A 20,751-nucleotide genomic window follows, 5' to 3' on the forward strand; every position below is an offset into this window, starting at 1 on the left:
GAAGTCGGGCTGATCGGGGTCGGGAATCGGGTGAAAAAGATTGGGTTAATTTTTCTCTTTTTTTTTTTTATGCTAAAAATTAACAAAATAATCCAGATATACAATGACATTGCCAAAAGGAACAAAAAATATATACGTTTTATACTCCTGTATCGGATCGGTATTCGGTATCGCCAGATTCTTAAAATCAGGTGACTCAGGACTTGGGTGCAAAAAAACGCAATCGGGACATCCCTGATCATCACTAATTTTAAAATGTACTGCCATATTAATAAAATAATCTATACCAACTCATTGGCTGTCATTGATGGCAATAGACATCCAATCAAAGCACAGTTAAAATAATCAACTGAGATTATTTGCCATTAATTGCAATCTGTATCATAATGTATTCAAATAGTAGCATTTAGTGCACTTATATTTTAAATGTACTGTCGTATAATGAAATTGTAATGTATATTAAATCACAAAAAGATAATGAGTTAATAAGCAGTTAAAATAATTAACTGTGAATGTTATTGTGTTTAGTCAATTTACGTATAACAATGAATTCAAAAGTATTAATTAGCACACATTTATTTGAAATGTGCTGCCATATTGTTGAAGTAATAATCTATATCAACTCATCAGCTGCCATGGACACCGAAAGATGTCGAATCCATTTGAAGTGGTGGGCCTGGCAGCAAATGAACAAATTAACCCTAACCCTGGCAGCCAAAGACTTAAATGACCCACGATTTCAATTCCATTTTCTCCTTCCAAAAACAAACAAACAAAAAAAAATTGGATTCCATCCACTTGGTTAAGCATCTCCTCACCACATGTCGCAAGTCCGGCGGCAGCTTTTGAATTTCCTCAAATTCTTTGATTTTTTCCGGGTCTAAGTCCTCCTGGAGCTCCCAGGTGGCCTCCTCGTAGGACAGACTGCACCACTTCACCAGATAGTGCGTCACCTCCTGAACACACAAAAAAAAAATGCAGTGGGTACTGGGTACATGCATGGGTGTTTGTCTCTTTAATGCGTCACCAACCTCTCCGGTCTCCGTGTCCGTGGTGACAGCCACCTCCAGCACCCTGTCCACCTCCACGTAGTCAGGATTAAATAAATCCTCGTCAGGCTGTAAGGGGAATAAGACAAAAATATGAGAAAAGTAATTGATGAAGGAGCACTGAAAATGAACAAAAAAGGCAGACTTCCTGTGTCGTTAGGGCATGACGTCTTGAGACTTTTTGTGGGTCTACTCGAGATGGAAATGTCTACCAAAGTTCATGTTTCTGAATTAAACCATTTCCAGGGGCTGAATTTTCAAAAATACTGTATTGGAGTCTTTGGCTGTAAATCGGCATACAAAGTTTCCTAGAATTTTTGCTGTTTAACTGATTAATATTTTCATAATAAATGCATAAAACTACAAACTTATGAATCTACAGTATAGGCCAAAGGTTTGAACACACCTCATTCAATGCAACACAAATGAAGGTTTTAACCCCATTGATAAAGCAATAATTTCCACTAATCAACCCTGAAAAGGCATACATATGAAGTCAAAAACCATTTTAGGTGACTCCCTCCTGAACCTCATCAACTCAATGGCAAGAGTGTGCAAAAAGTAATTTTTTGCTTGTAATCAGTACGTTTTTAGTTATTTCACCTTTTCTTTATTTTTTTGCAAAGTAAGTAATTCCACACATGGAATAGCTTTACCGTCAGAGAGAATTTATAATGTCAATGGTCATGAAAATAAAGAAAAGGCACGAATGAGAAGGTGTGTCCAAACTTTTGGCCTGTACTCTACATTACCAGTAACAATTTTTTTTTAATAACATGCAGCTCTGACATACAGTGAGGAAAATAAGTATTTGAACACCCTGCGATTTTGCAAGTTCTCCCACTGACAAATGATGGACAGGTTTGAAATTTTCATGTGAGGTGCTTGTTCACTGAGAGACAATCTTTAAAAAAAATCCAGAAATTACAGTATATTATTTTTTGACAATTTATTAGTATTATACTGCTGCAAATAAGTATTTTAGCGCCCGAGAAAATCAATGTCAATATTTGGTACTTTTTTTTTCCTAAGTACATAATTCCACATGTGTTCATTCATAGTTTTATTACCTTCAAAGAGAATTTCCGATGTAAATAATTAGTCATGAAAATAAAGAGAACGCATGAATTAATAAGGTGTGTCCAAACTTTTGGCCGGTACTGTATATATTACTCTCAATCAGTTTAGACTAGGGATGTCCCCGATCATATCACGTGCTCAAAAATCGGGCCGATTGGGCAATTTTAGAGAGTCTCGGAATTGAGTGAACAGGATCGTTTTTTTTATTTTAAAAAAAAAAAAAAACACTTTCCTTAAATATTTTTTAAGGGCGCAAAAGTAACAAAATAATCCAGCACATTGCCAAACGAAACAAAATTATATACGTTTAATACTCCGCAAAACTTCCAGAAAAAGCGGAAGAGAAAGTACTGTAAACACTACAGTACTGTAACATGTTTGGACCTTTTTTTTAAGTTAAATATTAAGTTAAAATAACTTTTAAAGAAATAAAAATATTCCAAATAAAATTATAATAAATGCAGTCCTTTAGGTGAGCCTAAACTAGGGGTGGGCAAACCGGTCCTCGAGGGCCACAGTGGGTCCTGGTCTTTGTTCCAACTGATTCAGCACAGACAGTTTAACCAATGAAGTTTCAATAGAAACAAGAAGCACCTGACTGCAATCAACTGATTGCACTTGTAAGAAACCAGATTGGTGAAAGGCTGTCCTCATGATGGGTATGAACAAAAACCCGCACCCACTGCGGCCCTTTGTGGAATAGTTTGCCCACCCCTGCCCTAAATCAACAGCCACAGCTCAACATTATTAAAATCAGAACAAAAATAGTTGAATTATTTTCCATAAATAGCACGTGTGTATGACTCGTATCATGTATACGTTATACACATAATCTCTTTCAAAACCCAGACAGCTCCCAGAGAGAAAAAAAAAAACATGTTTTACCACTGCTAGACATAGAGTTAACGCTCGTAGCTGGTGGGAAACGTTCATGAGAGGGTTTACTAACCTATAAATTTTATATAAATGCAAAATCATACAGGAGGTATTGCCTCTTCGGCAGCCACCCTCTGCAAACATGTTTTACAAGTCGGTTGGTCCTCCTCTAAACTGCGACCGTCTGTAACATTTCTGTCGCCGAAGTAATCCCATACCAGGGATTTTGCTTTCTTCGATGGGGGGAAAAGTTCAGGAGTTTCACCTCCTCCAGCTATCGTGTAGCACAGCTACACTGACACTGAGCAACAAGCGGTGGGGGAGGGTTGAGCCATACAGCTGCAAGCGAGGGATTTCTCCATGCATTTTTCAGACATAAAAAATAGCTAATACCTTAGGGACTGTATGACGGAATTTTTTTGCGGTTTTGAAACCTTGACGTTTTCAGACCACAGTATACCTTGAAACCTGTAATCGGCACGTTTAATGGGAAGTTGATGGCTCTCAGAAAAGACCGGACATTTTTTAAGTGCCCTCCAAATTCATAGCTAATCAGAGACAAGCGATGACACACGGGCAGAGGGCGGTGCCTATCTCTGTTGCTTGCCGCTGCAGTCACATCACACTCTGTGGGCTTTCAACTCAACAGCGAAGACTTTTGCTTTTCGCCATCGCTTATCACCTCTCGTGTGCCGAGTCCGAGTCGGACTTATTCCCCCAGGTCGGCCTCATTTGAAACAGTGCCGGCGTCCTTTTCGCGATTGTTCGCAAGTGCTCTCAAGTTTTCCTGCTACCTCAATTATAACCCGCTCCACACATCACCTAATTCAGTTGTATTTTCCATTGGCAAACCAGCCTATTACATTACCGCCAACAAGTGGATTTAACCGTGAAAGGGTTTGTCAGAAAAAGAAAAAAACGCAATGTTACTGGTGACACATGTGCAAGTAGATGAAAAAAATACTCGCACTGGGTCTACTTTTAGTTGCAAAATGCAATCATTTGGTTGCAGTCTGGAGCCTTGCTGACCAATTCAAAGCAAAATGGCCAGTTCACTGCGTCTTACAGATCATGGCTTTCTGACACTTTTTTGAGGGTCTACCCATGACAGACAAGTTTCATATTTCTAAATATAACTGGCCTCAGGGGCTGAATTTTCAAAGATACTGTGGATAACCTCGCTAAAAAGGTGCTTCATTTGCGCCCGCTTGGTCCTGAAGCGTTTGATCTTCTGGTGGATTCTTGGATCTTTCTCCAGCTCGTCAAGTGTGGCCCACTTGCAGTGCAGATAGGAACTGGGACACAAAGGGATATCTACTGTAACTTGATCCGAAGAGTTTGGAAGTCAAAATTCAGAGAAAAGAAGTTGACTCACAAGTTTCGGTACTTGACGTAAAATTCTTCAGTCTCCTCGGCCTGCTCCTCAGAGGATGACGACATCTAAGAATGAAGCTCAAAGTCAATCGTGTGAAGAAGGACAAAAGACAACAAATATGTTCACCTCCTTCTTCACCGGACGCACAGACAGGATCTTCTCGATGATGTTGGCTTCATCCTCTGGCGGTTCCTGTGAACATCATGACCGACAGAGCCAACAGCAAATTATTTAGACATCCAATATTTGTGATGCCCAATCACCCGTCTGCAATAAATTAAAATGAGTTTATCGCTAGTAGACGTCCAATCCATCATTCAATGGAGGCACTTCACACGGATTGGATGTCTAGCGCCATCGATGGCAGCCATGGAGTAAATAGCAGGTTTTTGACATTGATATAATAACGGCACGTTTGTTAATTCGCTGCCAAACTTCCTACTTCAAATGGATTGGACGTCTGGCGGTGTCAATGGTAGCCACTGAGTAAACAGGACATTCTTTGACATTGATAAAGTAATCTTTAAAGCAGTAATGTGAAGTAATTTCATAACATACCAAATAGGGTCACAATTAAAGTAATTAAACATTGTCCAACAAATAAAGCATGAAAAAATAATTTATATGTTATGTTGTATATTTGACAAAATAATCGCGTTTCCGAAGTTCGAGCCTGAAAGGGGACGAACCCGGAAGTGATACGTCACACCGGGAACAGCGATGGCAGCTCCATACATACGGCCGCCATACAAAGCCCTTCAAACAATGATTCAAACAGCGATATAAGCGATAGATCGAGCGCAAGGGAGGAGATCCAAGTTTTTGAAGAGTTGGAGGAAGAAGAGGAGGTTGGAATTTTATGTTGGACCTAACATGTATTAGCTAGACGCTAATCAGGATGCAAACAATGTGCCTATACTACCTGACATGGAATGGATACAAGACCCATCGAGATTACAAGATTGGTAAGATATAGGCTGTTATTATTTTCATGATTTGAAGATGCAGGCATTTGCACATAATTTTATGTTTTTGTCTATCTGATGACATTGTTAAAAATAATAATAATCAGACTTCATGTTCATTTTGGCAGATCCGGCAGCTCTCATGCATATAAAATAATAATATGAAAACGTTGGGGGGAAAGAAAATAGAAGAGTCGTTGATGGCTTTCTCCACTTTATTGTGGCAACAATAAGAAAACAAAATAATAGAGGACTGCCGCCACATTCGACCGCGAAGTTTTGCTTCTCGCTGATCTCCTCCTCGCCTCCTACTACTCCAGCGTCTCTTAAACGGATCGTGCATAGTGTCTTGTTATGAGCTTTTTGTTTACAAATGTATTGAACACACGACGTGCTGACAACTTTGTTTCTTTATTAACACATGGAGCTAACAGTACAACACGGCTCGGGGCTCTCAGGAGGAAGTGGCGCCTAATGGCGTGAGGAAATGTAGTTTTTTCACACAAGCGAACAGATTACAAAGCACCACTTCAGTGTTGTCCCGAGACTACATTTCCCATGATTCACTGCGTGACCTGCGTGCTCGCTGATTCGCTGCCAGACATTAAAAGCAACACGCATGTTTTTGTCACCTGTCAGCGGCTCTCGTGCGTAAAACACAAACTAGAAGGCTATCAAGCGATCATCGTGAAAGAAAGGCCGAACCGTACAAATGCAATGTAATGCTTGAAGCATGAAGGTGAAAATACATAATACAAAAATACAAAAATGTGCACAAACTCACTGGCGGTGTGTGTCTCTTACTACAACGTGACCGTGAATTACCGCGACGCCGACCCGCTTATATGCACATCCACACCCCTTTCCCGATTGACAGTGGATTAACCCTTTCGGCAAGATCGTAGATGACGCACAATTTAAACACGCTTAACCTAGCGAACTCAACAACAACTATGATCGGGGATTGCCACGAGTTAACTTTCGGCTAACGTTGCTAGCTTATGCTGTTCATTCCACAACAGTTGGCAGCTCTGCTTTGACAAAGTCATCAGTCATCTATCCAAGAATCACACTCACTTTTTGGCAAATCCTTGATCATAAGCAGACCGGTTAAGGAAGCAGGCATCTTCCAAGTGTTTGCAGCAGAGAACACTACACGATGATGGCGTGAAATTCATTCGCTTCGTGCGAACGAAACATGTCCATTTATGTGCCCTGCTTTCCTTTGGCCACTCATACAACTTTTCGTTTGAGTGAGAACAAAACATCGCCACACACCGCCGTGGCATCTTACCGAGAAGCAATGCAACAAATTATACTGTTCTATGGCGGACTTCCCTCGCACTTCCCAGTGTGACGTAATTTCCGAAAATTTCCGAAGATTGCCGAAGAAAAGCATTTTCGTTGTCAAGGGCGTTGCTATGGGTTAAACAAAGAATCTGGAAGGGTTGCGTTAAAAAAAATAACGAAAATATGCTTATAACTGTTTAGCCATTGATATTATTCAAAAACATGGTTGGCCAACCTTACTTCGCATTACTGCTTTAAAGAAATAAGATAGTGATGACTTGATTTGAATGTCAATGCATTGACTTTGATAGGAACGTTGCCCCTACCAACATGGGCGCCCCGAGGCCTTGTGGTATGGGTGATGAAAGGCTAAAATGAGATGACGTGCAATCCATTCGAGGCGGGAAGTTCATCAACATTTCTTCATTTTTTTGCTTGCCCTCCCACTTATGGTGATTTTGCTTTGCTACACAAAAACGCAACCTCAACAGTTACCCCAAACTTTGTGTTTTTCAATCTCTAATTGTTGGGAGTGTTTCTTTTCACGTAAAACCAAAAATTATATTTATTGACGATGTTCTTTAATTTCTTTCACTTGAAATCTTACATGAGGCGGTTTTGTCGTACCTCGGCTTGCCAGGCCAGCGCGGTGGCGTTGAGTGCGGCGATACGTCCAGCTCCCAGGACAGCGATGGTCTCCCCGTCGTCGTCCACCACCTTCAGATCCGAATCTTCGTTGTACTTCCTGCGCTTCACTTGACGACCCGAGCGTCGCTTCTGAATTCCGGACACAAAAAAATAAAGGTCATTTTTCCTTTCTGAGGTGGTGTATACGCCGCAAATACGCTAATTAAGGAGTGAATTCACTTATTTCCAGTGACAACATCTTCGTGTGTACCTTATCTGAAGGCAGTTTAGACATCTTTTAAAGACTTGTTTTGTATCAAAGATCTTATCAAGTTGGAAATTTATACTATTTAGACATATATTAAACATGAAATTTATGTTTTCGTGAAACCCATCATATTAAAACACAAGGCCTATGAAGTTGACAATAGAAACACTTTTTTCACATTAAAACTAAAATTGTCACTTCAAAACCTGAATCTCATCTCCTTTAACAAGAAAATTATTATATTTAACCACAAAGTCTATCTAGTATTGCACCGACGCCATTTTTTGGTTCCCGATACCGACACCCAGTCATGTGGTGTCTGCCAATGCCGATACTGTACCGTTACCACATATCTGAGGGGGGAAGAAAAGAATGTATTTTTATACTAAATTACTGCATACTCACTTGAATGTAAAGAGTATGGGTTGGTCAGACACTGCTTATCCTATTGTCTGTGATGGATTGGGCATCTAATAGTGATAAACTCATTTCATTTCACAGCAGCAGCATGAAAAAAAGACCTTTCAACACTCCTAGCAAAATGGTATCAGGGTGGCCATGTTGGTAGGGGCGACGTTCACATCAAAGTCAATGCATTGACATTGAAACGATATTACAATGCATTGGCATAAGTATCTTATTTATCAACTGATTTTTACCTTATCAATGATAAGCTGCTATTTACTCATTGTCTGCCATCTAGATGTTGAATCAATTTGAAGTGGGAGGGTTGGCAGTTAATGAATGAACTCCGATTCGCTTTCACCCTGCCGCTTTAAATGGATTAGATGTCGACTAGTGATAAACTCATAGTTGGCGCCATCTTGGATAGGTCAACCAGCAATTGGACACTACATCTCAAAGAGTATAAATTTCATAGTATCTGCGTGTTGTTCATTTTAGTGCCGAATCAGTACAGATACCAGTGCAACACTACTTATCACACTAGCACGTTAAATTTTACATTAAAATTTGAGAAACTTACAACGTTTTAATGTGAAAGTTAGAATGTTAAAAGGTGAAATGTTGCGTTTGCCCTGCTCACCGCATTGTCCAGGGGGTCCTGGCTGTCCTCCCCACCCGTGTTGACGGACAGCGAGGCGGCGTCATCGCTCTCTGCCCCCTCTGGGACAGCTGCCGTCGACTTTCTCCGCTTAACCTTTTTTTTCTTCTCCACCGGGGCAGCGCCGGGATCTCTGCAGAGGAGGTGACAATATCCGAATTTGCTTTTTTCCCCACGTGGCGGCGCTTTCTCTGCGTCTTTACTTGGGTTTGCGGCCCCTCTGCTTGGGCGGTGTGGGAGCAGCAGGTTTGACACCAGATTGGTTGTGGTTCTTGGGGTGTTGGGCTTGCTGCCTGATGGGGGTGGCCGAGGCAGGTGTAGCTGTCGGATGAAAAAAGGTATGACGTCATATCGACAGGGAGAGACCCAGGAATGCCACAAAACTAGCAGGAAATCACCCGTAATTGCTCCAAATTGGACAAGAAGTGACCCACTAATAGCCCAAATCAACAGGAAGTGACCCAAAATCAACAGGAAGTTACTCACAAAAAAAATTAACAAGAAGTGACTCACAAATGCCCCAATATTAACAGGACGTGACCTGTAATTGCGCCAAAATCAATTGCAAGTAACCCAAAATGACCACAGGGTCTCTGCAGGTTTCAATAAGCCAAATATTAAACTTTTTAAGACCATAATTAATACAATTTAAGAACAATTTCAGATCAATACCGGAAAAAAGTACAAAGGACTTGAAGCAAAATTACAGGCCCGGAATTACTTGCAAAGTATATACATTTATTCATAGCTCTTTCACATTGCAATACACTTACTGAAAAAAACAGGACTTGCCCTGTTGTGAATCAAGACACTCAAAACTCTACAGCCAGTGGCCGTTGGCCACTTACCCATGGATGCAAGTACTGAAATTCGATTCTGTTCAAAGTTTTCTCGTAAGCTGTTATCACACAACTGTACATGTACAGTACATGTACTGTACAACATGCACAGTAATAGCTGTGGTGTTTGATAAATTATGACCAAGTAGCACAGATTCTGCTTTGTAGTTACATTACAGCGTTCTGAAAAATCATAACGTTTAAAAGCAAGACTGAGGTTTATTCATCTTCTAAATAAAACTGAAGTCAATGGATTTTTTAAGACTTTTCATGGTCATATTGACGACCTTTAATGAGACTTTAGGAGAATTTTAGACATTTTAAGGCCTTAAATCCAAATTATTGGATTTAAGACTTTTTTTAAAGACTGCTTAAGACCCCGCGGATTCCGTGGAACAGGAAGTGACCCCAAAATGCCTCAAATAAACAGGAAGTGGCCCAAAATCAACAGAAAGTTACTCACACATGCCCAAAATTAAAAGTGACTCGTTAATGTACCAAAATTAGCAGGAAGTGACCTGTAATTGTGTTAAATAAATAGCAAGTGACTCATAATGAACAGCAAGTGACCTGGGAATGCCCCAAAATCAACAGGAAGTGACCCAAAATTAAAAGGAAGTAACCCGGGAATACCCAAAAATTAATAGGAAGTTACCCACAAATACTCAAAAATTAACAGAAACTGTAAACGCCTCAAAATTAGCAGAAACTGACCTATAATTAGGGTTGGCCATCGAGCATTGATGTGATCCGGGACTAACACTCCGGTACTCCCGGAACCGTTCGAATTTTTTTATTTCGATTCCAAGTTTCGATGTCCTGAACGCCAACCGGAAAAAATAGCGACCGAACACCATGAAGACGCCACATGAAGACTAGCTCTGTTATGAGCAAATCAAATGAAGTGGCTAATTTAGCATAACATAAAAACATGTTGCTTCGCTTCACATTAATGACAACAAAGTAACAGAATAAACACACCAAAATTATATCAGACCCTCTGTTAAAATGTGCAAACTTACAGATTTTGTTTCATCAAGGGTTCCCAACAATGTGTGCAGAGGAGGTGTGTAGCGTCTGTACTCCTCAAGGATTCTTTTTTAACTAAAGTAAGAAGTTTTTTGCCTGCTGCTTCCAGTAACTCACCACTAGGGGTAGCTAAGCGCACATAGCAGAACCAAAGAAAAACTGTAGCGTCCGGAGTTACAATAGTGACATCTTGTGGACGGATAAACAATATATAAGTTTAGAAAGAAATCAAACTTAAAAAGTAGTCAACTTAAGATAAAGGGATACAACACTCCCGTCAGCCCTTAACTTTAGAAAATACCACCTATAACAAACGATGCAATACAATAAATGCCTGCAGCATAAGACATTCTAAAACATAGGCAAAATAATTTGTGGAGATGTTTTCTCTTTGAACTTTTGAATAATAAATATCTTTGTGAAAGTGCACTCCTGTGGAAAGAAACTTAATCATATTCAAGTTCAAAGACTGATATTTACCTGTATATTCAAGTTAAAAATAGCCCTGTGAGAAATTCATACCAAAGTTAATTGAAAGTTCATATAATTTAAAAAATAATCGAGAAGAAATTAATATAAACTATGCAATTTTTTCCCCTGCCTATTAAAAGAATCTCAATCGACAATCGTTTGGAACTGAAATCGAACCGTGGAATCGGAACTGTTCAAATTCAAACTATGCCCAACCCTACCAGTAATTGTCCAAAATCAACAGGAAATGACTAGTAAATGCCGCAAAACAAATGGAAGGATTCCTAAACAAATTTTTACCAAACTTGCATTTTGTAATTTTTGGAGCAACAAACCTTGATGTGGGGGAAGTGGGGGCAAGATTTTAATCTTGGGTTTCCGCCCTCGTTTTCCGGGAATCTTAACAGGCACTTCCGCGGAAAGCGGAAGAGTGACGGAGGGGGTGCAAGTGTTTTTCCGCCTGGCACCGTGCGGGATTTCGCTCCGAGCCCCCGGGTCAGCATCAACCCGTGCTTTGGTCCTGCGCTTCTGTGTTTTAAAACCAACATTATTTATTAAATGAAAGAATTATTTAAAAATGCAGAATAATAGGAAAAGCGAGTCATGTGACCTTATTGGGGCCGGCTCCATCGATGGGGGTCCCCCTGCCCGGCTTGCGTTTTTTAGCGGCGTCAGCATCGTCGTCCTCCAGCGATTCCCGTTTCTCCTTTTTCTTGCGTTTCTTCCTCACCCTTCCGCCGCCACCGGCATCATCTTCCTCGCTTAGGGAGGAGGGTGGTCGCGGGGCCGGCGGGGTCGCTGCCACCAGCAGGGCGGGGGCCTTGCAGTGATTGGACAACCCCCCCACGGGGGCCAGAAGACGGAGCTGCTCCTTGGGGCCCACAAGGAGGTGGCCCCTGGGGAGTACCGGGAGCGAAGTCTGTGTGCTGCTCTTCTGCTCAGGCGAGGTTACCGTCGTCGTGTGCTTCAGGAGGCCACCCAACATCTATAAAAACAGTTTGTTTGTTTTTTCTTTAAATTAATTTTAAAAAATATAAATTTCTTTCCATGTATTTCCTGTTTTATGTGGAATATTTTTCAGAATTAGAAAAAAATCTATACAGTGTTACCTTGACATACGATTCTTTCGACATACAACGTAAAAGTTGACTCGTCATCCATCTCGATGTATGACGACATGCTCGAATTACGACAATTTATGACAGCGTCGCAATTTCATTGTTTTCCCGCGAGACGGCAGCATGTTAGATTTTCTTGTGAGAGAAATCATTATGGGTCCCAAGATGGTTAGATCAGATGGTAGTAGTGGTGAAAAAAAGAAAGAAAGAAATCATAGAAAATATTAGCATGGTGTGTGTGTGAGTGAACTGGAATTAGACAAAACACGGCTCACCATATCCTCCTGTACCTCCACACCAGCTGTCTCATTCGACCTCCTTTCGCACATACGTTAAGATGAAAATAAAAACGCTTATTTTTATTACTTATTTATTCATAATTTGTTTTACATGTGTCGAATTTAATGCAATTGTTAAATTAGACAGAATATTCCTCACAATGCCCTATTCTACTTCCACACCTGCCGTTCAGACTATCTATTTCCATTTTTTTTATTATTTATTTTTGTTATATGTAATAGCAATTTGTAATTGTACCTGCAGTATTCATTAATGATTTATTATAAGTTTTGGGGCTGGGGAACGAATTAATCAAATTACAATGTATTGTTAAGGAGAAATCCGTCTCGGCATATGACCATTTCGACATACAAACCCGGTCCTGGAACAAATTATGTTTGTATGTCGAGTAGAGCCAGTTGGTTTACCGAAAATTTGCCGTTGCCGAGATGGTTCACGATAACCGACGTATTTGAAGATGTCGGTAAATTTATTTTAAGAAACAAAAAATTTAAAGTCTTTTCAGCCCGCTTGGACTATGTGTTGTTCGGCTATGCTCATTCCCCTTTAAGAAAGTACAGACAGTGTGCTTATATGTGAAGTCACGTGACTATCAGAAAAATCAAACAAACAGAAGCACGTTGCTCCCAACTGGTACGATAAATCTAATGCGACAAGTGAACGTGAGGGAGTCGGATAATAGTGAAACGGCTACCGGTAGCCAGGCCACAGGCATTTGGAGTATAGCATTTGTCAACACGCATATTATTATTCCAATTTTTATAATTTATTTGTTTTTCTATGTGTAATTGACATTTTTAATAGTACCAGCAGTATTTATTAAGGATTTTGTGTAGGTTTTCGGGCTGTGGAACGAATTAATGGATATTATAATGTATTCTAATGGGAAAATCCTGCTCGACATACGACCATTTCAACTTACAAAGTCCTGGAACAAATTAACTTCGTAAGTAGAGGTACCACTGTATTTCTTTTGAATGAATTTATATTCAAGTGAAGTTTTTTTTTTTTTTTTTGCCCCCGCCCCCCCCTCCCACACACACACACACACGAAAAAATGCATCGGTACAGTATCTGCATCGGACAATAGCCCACTGCCAGGTGTTGGAATCGGTATCATGAGCCAGCAAAAAAATGGTATCAGTGCAACACTACTCTTAACAGTAAAAATGTTGTTTGTCTAATGGCCCTGACGCAAAATGGCCAACAAGTGATAACGGGCATCCCTATTGGCTCGCCACACGCTTTTTGCATCTAATTCTATATACCTAAAACGATATGTATGGGTTTAGCCACACTGTTCGTTTGTTTATCAGCTAAAATACGACAAACAGGGCATTAGTCCAATTGACAAACAAGAACATCGGCTGTGTTTGTTCCCATGGCGACGGCTCAGGAGTACGCCTTGTCCAATTTGTTTTTCCTTGTTTTATTTAGCCATTTTTGTTGTCTTAAACGTTTTTTGTGGAGTTGCCGTTTCATAAAAATGTGCCCAGATGATATTTCAGTCAATTTCTAACACACACACATACGCATACACGTACACATACGTACACAGCGACAGACATCACAAGGAGGGGCATCCGGGCCGTTGCCATGGAAACTGTCTCTCCGCCACGATATTGCGCAGAAAGGCAGACATAAACATGTGGTCGCCATGACAACAGCCTTTTGTTGCCGCCTGTGCGTTCTTCCTCTAACCCTTGCTAGGGCACTGATTGAAATATTATTGAAATATCAATGTTGTAATTGCGGGACAGAACCGGTTGAATTGTTCTTATTTATTTTAATTCCAAATCATCAACAGGGAGGGACACGGATATACCCCCAAATCAACAAGAAGTGACACAGATCAATGGGAAGTTACGTAAAAAAGCTCCAAAATTAACTAGATGTGACCCGACCTAATATAGGCCGGAAGTGACCAAGAAATGTCCGAAAATCAACAGGAAGTGACACAAATGCCTCCAAAACAAAAGGAAGTTACCTAAAATCACCCCCAAATCAACAAGAAGTGATCAGAAATCAACAGGAAGTCCCATATATGCTCCAACTTAATAGGAAGTGTTCCAATATCAACAGGAAGTGTTCCAATATCAATAAGAGGTGACCCAGAAAAGCTCCAAGATCAACAGGAAGAGACTCAAGTTCTTGACAACAAGTTCTGACCAAGAAATGCCCTAAAATCAACAAGAAATTATCCAAAATGTAGAAAACATGACCCCGGAAGGCCCGAAAATGTTTCCTTCCTTTTGACGTTCAAAAGGAATTGGACATCTACTGCCGTCAGTGGGACTCAAACAAGAGCATTCACAGTCCGTCTTCCTGGTTTTAGGGGCATTTAAAGGTCACGTGTTGATTTTGAGTCACAGGCTATTCATTTAGAGTTATTCTTTTGTCACTTCTTGTTCAATAACCCAAAATTAACAGGAAATGACCCAGAAATTCCCAAAAATCAACAGAAGGTTCATGTTCATTTTAGTGCAGTCAGTGGAAGCCAATGAGTGTCCTAGACAGATTAAAAAAAACAACAACACCACCAGAGTTATACTATCTAGCTGATGACGCCGGATATAATTTGCATCCATAATTTAAGAAATCAGAGCAAAATATGAGCAGCATACTAATTTCTTGACAGGATCACAGCATGGGGAACGTCGCGCGTTGTAAACACTCACGCGCGCATGCACGCAGCCGCATGGCAGCCTGCTGCAGTGTGGCGGTGGCTGCCAACGAAGGAAAGCCCAGTGAGCACAGCTGCCGCTTGCCGTCGCACACGCACACAATCAATAACACACACACACACAAAGAGCGCGTCGCTGACAAAAGCGCGTGGCTCTGCAGTTTTGGCGCTGCTGCGGCAGCCGGGACGTGGTTAGCATACGTGCTAAGCTAGCGGCGTGGGAAAACACTATAGACGAACGTTTATTCACCCCGTCCCAGTCAAAATGGATTAGACGTTTCATGCCGTCAGTGGCAGCCAATTATTTATATTGAATGCTCTGTAAGGGTTAAAAAAAAAAAAAAGTTTGTGCATGAAAGGTTTTACAGTGCCTTGCAAAAGTATTCGGCCCCCTTGAATCTTGCAACCTTTCGCCACATTTCAGGCTTCAAACATAAAGATATGACATTTAATTTTTTTTGTCAAGAATCAACAACAAGTGGGACACAATCGTGAAGTGGAACAACATTTATTGGATAATTTAAACTTTTTTAACAAATAAAAAACTGAAAAGTGGGGCGTGCAATATTATTCGGCCGCTTTACTTTCAGTGCAGCAAACTCACTCCAGAAGTTCAGTGAGGATCTCTGAATGATCCAATGTTGTCCTAAATGACCGATGATGATAGATAGAATCCACCTGTGTGTAATCAAGTCTCCATATAAATGCACCTGCTCTGTGATAGTCTCAGGGTTCTGTTTAAAGTGCAGAGAACATTATGAAAACCAAGGAACACACCAGGCAGGTCTGAGATACTGTTGTGGAGAAGTTTAAAGCCGGATTTGGATACAAAAAGATTTCCCAAGCTTTAAACATCTCAAGGAGCACTGTGCAAGCCATCATATTGAAATGGAAGGAGCATCAGACCACTGCTAATCTACCAAGACCCGGCCGTCCTTCCAAACTTTCTTCTCAAACAAGGAGAAAACTGATCAGAGATGCAGCCAAGAGGCCCATGATCACTCTGGATGAACTGCAGAGATCTACAGCTGAGGTGGGAGAGTCTGTCCATAGGACAACAATCAGTCGTACACTGCACAAATCTGGCCTTTATGGAAGAGTGGCAAGAAGAAAGCCATTTCTCAAAGATATCCATAAAAAGTCTCGTTTAAAGTTTGCCACAAGCCACCTGGGAGACACACCAAACATGTGGAGGAAGGTGCTCTGGTCAGATGAAACCAAAATTGAACTTGTTGGCCACAATGCAAAACGATATATTTGGCGTAAAAGCAACACAGCTCATCACCCTGAACACACCATCCCCACTGTCAAACGTGGTGGCAGCATCATGGTTTGGGCCTGCTTTTCTTCAGCAGGGACAGGGAAGATGGTTAAAATTGACGGGAAGATGGATGCAGCCAAATACAGGAACATTCTGGAAGAAAACCTGTTGGTATATGCACAAGACCTGAGACTGGGACGGAGATTTATCTTCCAACAGGACAATGATCCAAAACATAAAGCCAAATCTACAATGGAATGGTTCAAAAATAAACGTATCCAGGTGTTAGAATGGCCAAGTCAAAGTCCAGACCTGAATCCAATTGAGAATCTGTGGAAAGAGCTGAAGACTGCTGTTCACAAACACTCTCCATCCAACCTCACTGAGCTCGAGCTGTTTTGCAAGGAAGAAATGGGCAAGAATGTCAGTCTCTCGATGTGCAAAACTGATAGAAACATACCCCAAGCGACTTGCAGCTGTAATTGGAGCAAAAGGTGGCGCTACAAAGTATTAACGCAAGGGGGCCGAATAATATTGCACGCCCCACTTTTCAGTTTATTTGTTAAAAAAGTTTAAATTATCCAATAAATGTTGTTCCACTTCACGATTGTGTCCCACCTGTTGTTGATTCTTGACAAAAAATTAAAATTTTATATCTTTATGTTTGAAGCCTGAAATGTGGCGAAAGGTTGCAAGGTTCAAGGGGGCCGAATACTTTTGCAAGGCACTGTATTCTTTTTCACTTCTGTTATCCCTTTTAAAAAAAAAGTTGGGGAAAAAAGTATGTTTTTATCTTAAAATTGTCGTTTTTTAGTAAAAGGAAAACATCAGAAAAATATATTTATGTATATAAATTTTTCTTTTTTTAAATCGTTTATTTGCTTTTTAATTGAAAAAAGGAAAAATCTGTAAAAATTCTTTTTTTTTTTTTTTCCAAAATCCTGTTTTTCTTCCTTTTTCTCATTTATTTCTTTAGTTGTATTAAAAAGGGTGAGAAACAGTAAATATTTTCTTTATAAATTGATTTCAAAATTTTTGATTATTTTTTTAATACAAAAAAACCTTTTATTTTTTATTTTTAGTGTTTATTCGGCATGCGAGAGACAGGATGACTGACCTGCTGCTGCTTGTCCTTCTTGTGGATTTTCATCTTCGACCACGTCACTGCATCTGTCACACACAAAAACACCCATTACCTGCCCTAGACGGCACTAAATGTCCAATCCATTTGAAGTGGGAGGGTTGGCAGTGCATGTTTGTTTTCGGCCAACCCTCCTGCTTCAAATGGATTGGACGTCCACAAGTGAAAAACTCATTTCAATTGATGGTAGAAGCATGAAAAGAGCGTTCGTCCCCCCTACCAACATCCCATGTTGGTAGGGAAGATGTTCCCATTTTCTTTTTCCTTTTGGAGATGTTCCTATTAAAGGGTATTAAAACACTAAGGGGCTGTGAGATATCAATAGAACCGTTATGTGGCAAGATTAACAAATATTAATAAAGTTAACAAAAAAATAAATCACATTCATGAGCAATTATCGAAAATAGATCGAAAATTACGAACATTTCCGAAAGTATTCCGGAAACAGCCGAATGGGGCGGAGACGTCATAACAAGGAAACGAAAGGTCGAGGCAGGTGCCATCGTTGTTTATCGACGAGAGAGTTGCGTTCGTGTTTTATCCAAAAAAAATCGCTAAAATGGTTCAAACCTGTCATGCTATGTGGTCTACAAATAGCCATTTGTCGCAATGTAGTACCCATGAGTTCCCGAACACGAGAAATAGAGCTGGACTACGCAGACAATGAGTAAAGTTTGTCCGTGCTAAGAGGGCTAATTTTGCAGACCCAGCCTCCGGCACGGTTTTGTGTGGTGCGCATTTTACACCTGAGAGCTATTCGAACCATGGACAAATGAAATTAGGTTTTGCTAAGAAATTGCTGATAAAAGAAGATGTGGTGTCCACCATACACACGCAGCCACCTAAATGTCCCGAGATATCAAGAAAGAGGACGATGACTGGTTCTGATGAGACCACCCCAGGCTAACCAAAGGAGCGGAGCAGCCAAGCTCGAAATGGCCAGAGTGAGTACTCTTATATAATAAAAACATATCACGCATTGGATATAAGAGTGGACACATGTATAAATTATCGCTCGTAAAATATATAGAACAAATCCTCTAATCTAATTCATATTTGTGTCTGTTGGCAGAGCGAAAACCTATGATAGCACAATAAATGATAATTATTCTATACATTACATTATTTTGCGGTCACGGTGTATCAGCTTCACAAAAAGAAATGCAAAACAAACCATTCGGTGTTTCCCACAAGATATGTTGCCGGTGTTTCATCAGTGTGATTGCTCCCCTCAATGATCCTTTCATTAGGCTGCAATGGCTTTCGTTTGGGCTCAAATTGGTAACCCAAAACACCAAAGAAAGGTTCATAACTCTCCTCGTCACCATTAGAAGAATGTTCGTTACGTCTAATTCATCGCTGCAACTAGAAACAAAATTGTCCGCCATCATCGCCACCAGTCAGTACTAAGCACTGAGCCGGTTGTTTCCTTGTCGTGACGTCACGCACACAATATGCTAGATTTCCGGGATCTCGGGGGCGGGTCCTTTTAGCTTGACAATCGATCCAAATTTCTATCATTTTCTTGGTGTTGCGATGTGTGTAATTGCATGAAGTGGCATGATATGAATCCAAAATGCATGTGTTTATGGATAAATAATCGAATATTAGCATTTCCCCAGGTGTTGTCATACCCTTTAAAGTCAATCCATTGATGAGTCAGATACGCTAAAACCGATTTTTTGAAGATTACTTATCAATGTCAAGCATCTTACTCATTGTCTGCCATGGATGGCGCTTTGACATACAATCCATCTGAAGTTTGTGGGCTGGCTACATACGGGCGAATATTCATTTGCTGTCTCCTACTTCAAATGGATTGGGCGTCTACTAGTGATAAACTGATTTCATTTCATAGAACATGGATGATTGGACGCTAGATGATAAGACATTGGCACTGAAGGACTTAACTTTCCCCACACAGGTCAACATAAAGTCTGCCTATTTTTCTACATAACATGCAATTATTTCATTCAGTCATAAATATTTCTTTATGTTAACAATTGGACTACGTTGATTTTTGTGCTGTTTGATGTGACGATATGTATCACATAAACAATATAAAAAGTTGTGTTGATATTTTTGATGTCTATCGTCATTATCGCCATGAATAGACATGTTCCTGCAATGCACATTTTGGCTAGCAGATGGTGCCCCATTTGCGTTGACTTGCTATATTTATGCATAGTAGTAGTAGCCCGAATCAGCCTCAAGACGTCCCTATCTCCACTCAATAGTTAGCCAATTGACCTTTCGCAAACTGCCTCCTAAACAGTAACCCACTCTCACAAACGATGTCCAAATCCTCGCTAAAGATTTTTTGAGGGGCTATTAATAAAGTCAATCCTTCATGTGAGCAATTTATCGCTACACATCGACATGGCATGATGAATCTCACGGGTAAATTGTTGAAAATTGTTGTGAAATAACACAAATGGAGTGCTGCGAGGCGTTCTGTAAATGACGTCATCAGGCTGGAGCTGACAGCGAGGAGCATCCCTGTTGCTAAGGTGCTGCTATGGTGGTAACTCAAAAATTAGATTTTTTTTTTGGGGTTATACAAGTTTTGAGATTCCATCAAGTAATACAATCTAGAGTAGAACTCTTCATTAATCCTTTAATTGGTTAATTTGATAGATTACACATCGCCAACTGGCATAAAACATTACGGAAGAAGAAGAAAAGGATCAACAAGCTGTGGAAGTCAAAAATGGTGAAGCCACGTACCGATGGAGTTTCTAAATTGGATAAGAAGTACCCCAGGTGTTTATCAGTACGAATGGGCTTCTTTCCCTTTCAGAAGCCGAAAAACAACTGGATTCCAATTAGGGCTGCAGCTATCAAATATTTTAGTAATCGAGTAATCGACTGAAAATTCTATCGATTAATCGAGTAATCGGATAAAACAAATATATTTTTAGGTGAAGAGCAATTATAGATATACATGAGAAAACAAGACATTTGATCATTTTCAGTCAATCAATGTCTTTATTTTTTATGTATATTGTTGAAAACAGCCAACAATTGCATCTCAGATGTAACTAGAATTTTAAAAAATGACTAATTCACTGTTTTCACTCAAAAAAACCTTTAGATCTTATTTTTAAAAAAGTATATATTATATATTATATATATATATAAACACACCTAAAAATGCCTTTACGCTTGATAACACACATCACTTAAAAGTTAGGATTTTTTCCCACGTTTTTCAATTAAATTTCTATTTGTGTCAAGCCATTTTTAAGTTCTAGTTAAGTTTTAAGTTAGTCTAAACTGTAAGTCCTGATAGGATTTTGAGTTTTTGCACTGTTCA

The 20,751-nt window shown here is 40.0% G+C and overlaps 1 protein-coding gene across 4 annotated transcripts in view; it reads right to left on the bottom strand.

Annotated features, from left to right (window-relative positions):
- chd6 (chromodomain helicase DNA binding protein 6) overlaps window positions 1-20,751 on the bottom strand; it is an 88,164-nt gene that overhangs the window by 54,473 nt on the left and 12,940 nt on the right. For all 4 annotated transcript variants that reach the window (XM_057845626.1, XM_057845624.1, XM_057845622.1 and 1 more), the window contains exons 2-12: window positions 17,412-17,464; window positions 11,543-11,917; window positions 11,268-11,460; window positions 8,797-8,914; window positions 8,576-8,726; window positions 7,263-7,412; window positions 4,507-4,572; window positions 4,381-4,445; window positions 4,183-4,300; window positions 1,032-1,118; window positions 819-956 (exon numbers count right to left, since the gene is read on the bottom strand). In XM_057845626.1, coding sequence (XP_057701609.1) covers window positions 819-956; window positions 1,032-1,118; window positions 4,183-4,300; window positions 4,381-4,445; window positions 4,507-4,572; window positions 7,263-7,412; window positions 8,576-8,726; window positions 8,797-8,914; window positions 11,268-11,460; window positions 11,543-11,917; window positions 17,412-17,444 — 1,494 coding nt within the window. In that variant the 5' untranslated portion in view covers window positions 17,445-17,464. The remainder of the gene's footprint in view (window positions 1-818; window positions 957-1,031; window positions 1,119-4,182; window positions 4,301-4,380; window positions 4,446-4,506; window positions 4,573-7,262; window positions 7,413-8,575; window positions 8,727-8,796; window positions 8,915-11,267; window positions 11,461-11,542; window positions 11,918-17,411; window positions 17,465-20,751) is intronic.

This window comes from Corythoichthys intestinalis, chromosome 9, assembly GCF_030265065.1.
Source record: "Corythoichthys intestinalis isolate RoL2023-P3 chromosome 9, ASM3026506v1, whole genome shotgun sequence".
In the NCBI taxonomy this organism is placed as follows: Eukaryota; Metazoa; Chordata; class Actinopteri; order Syngnathiformes; family Syngnathidae; genus Corythoichthys; species Corythoichthys intestinalis.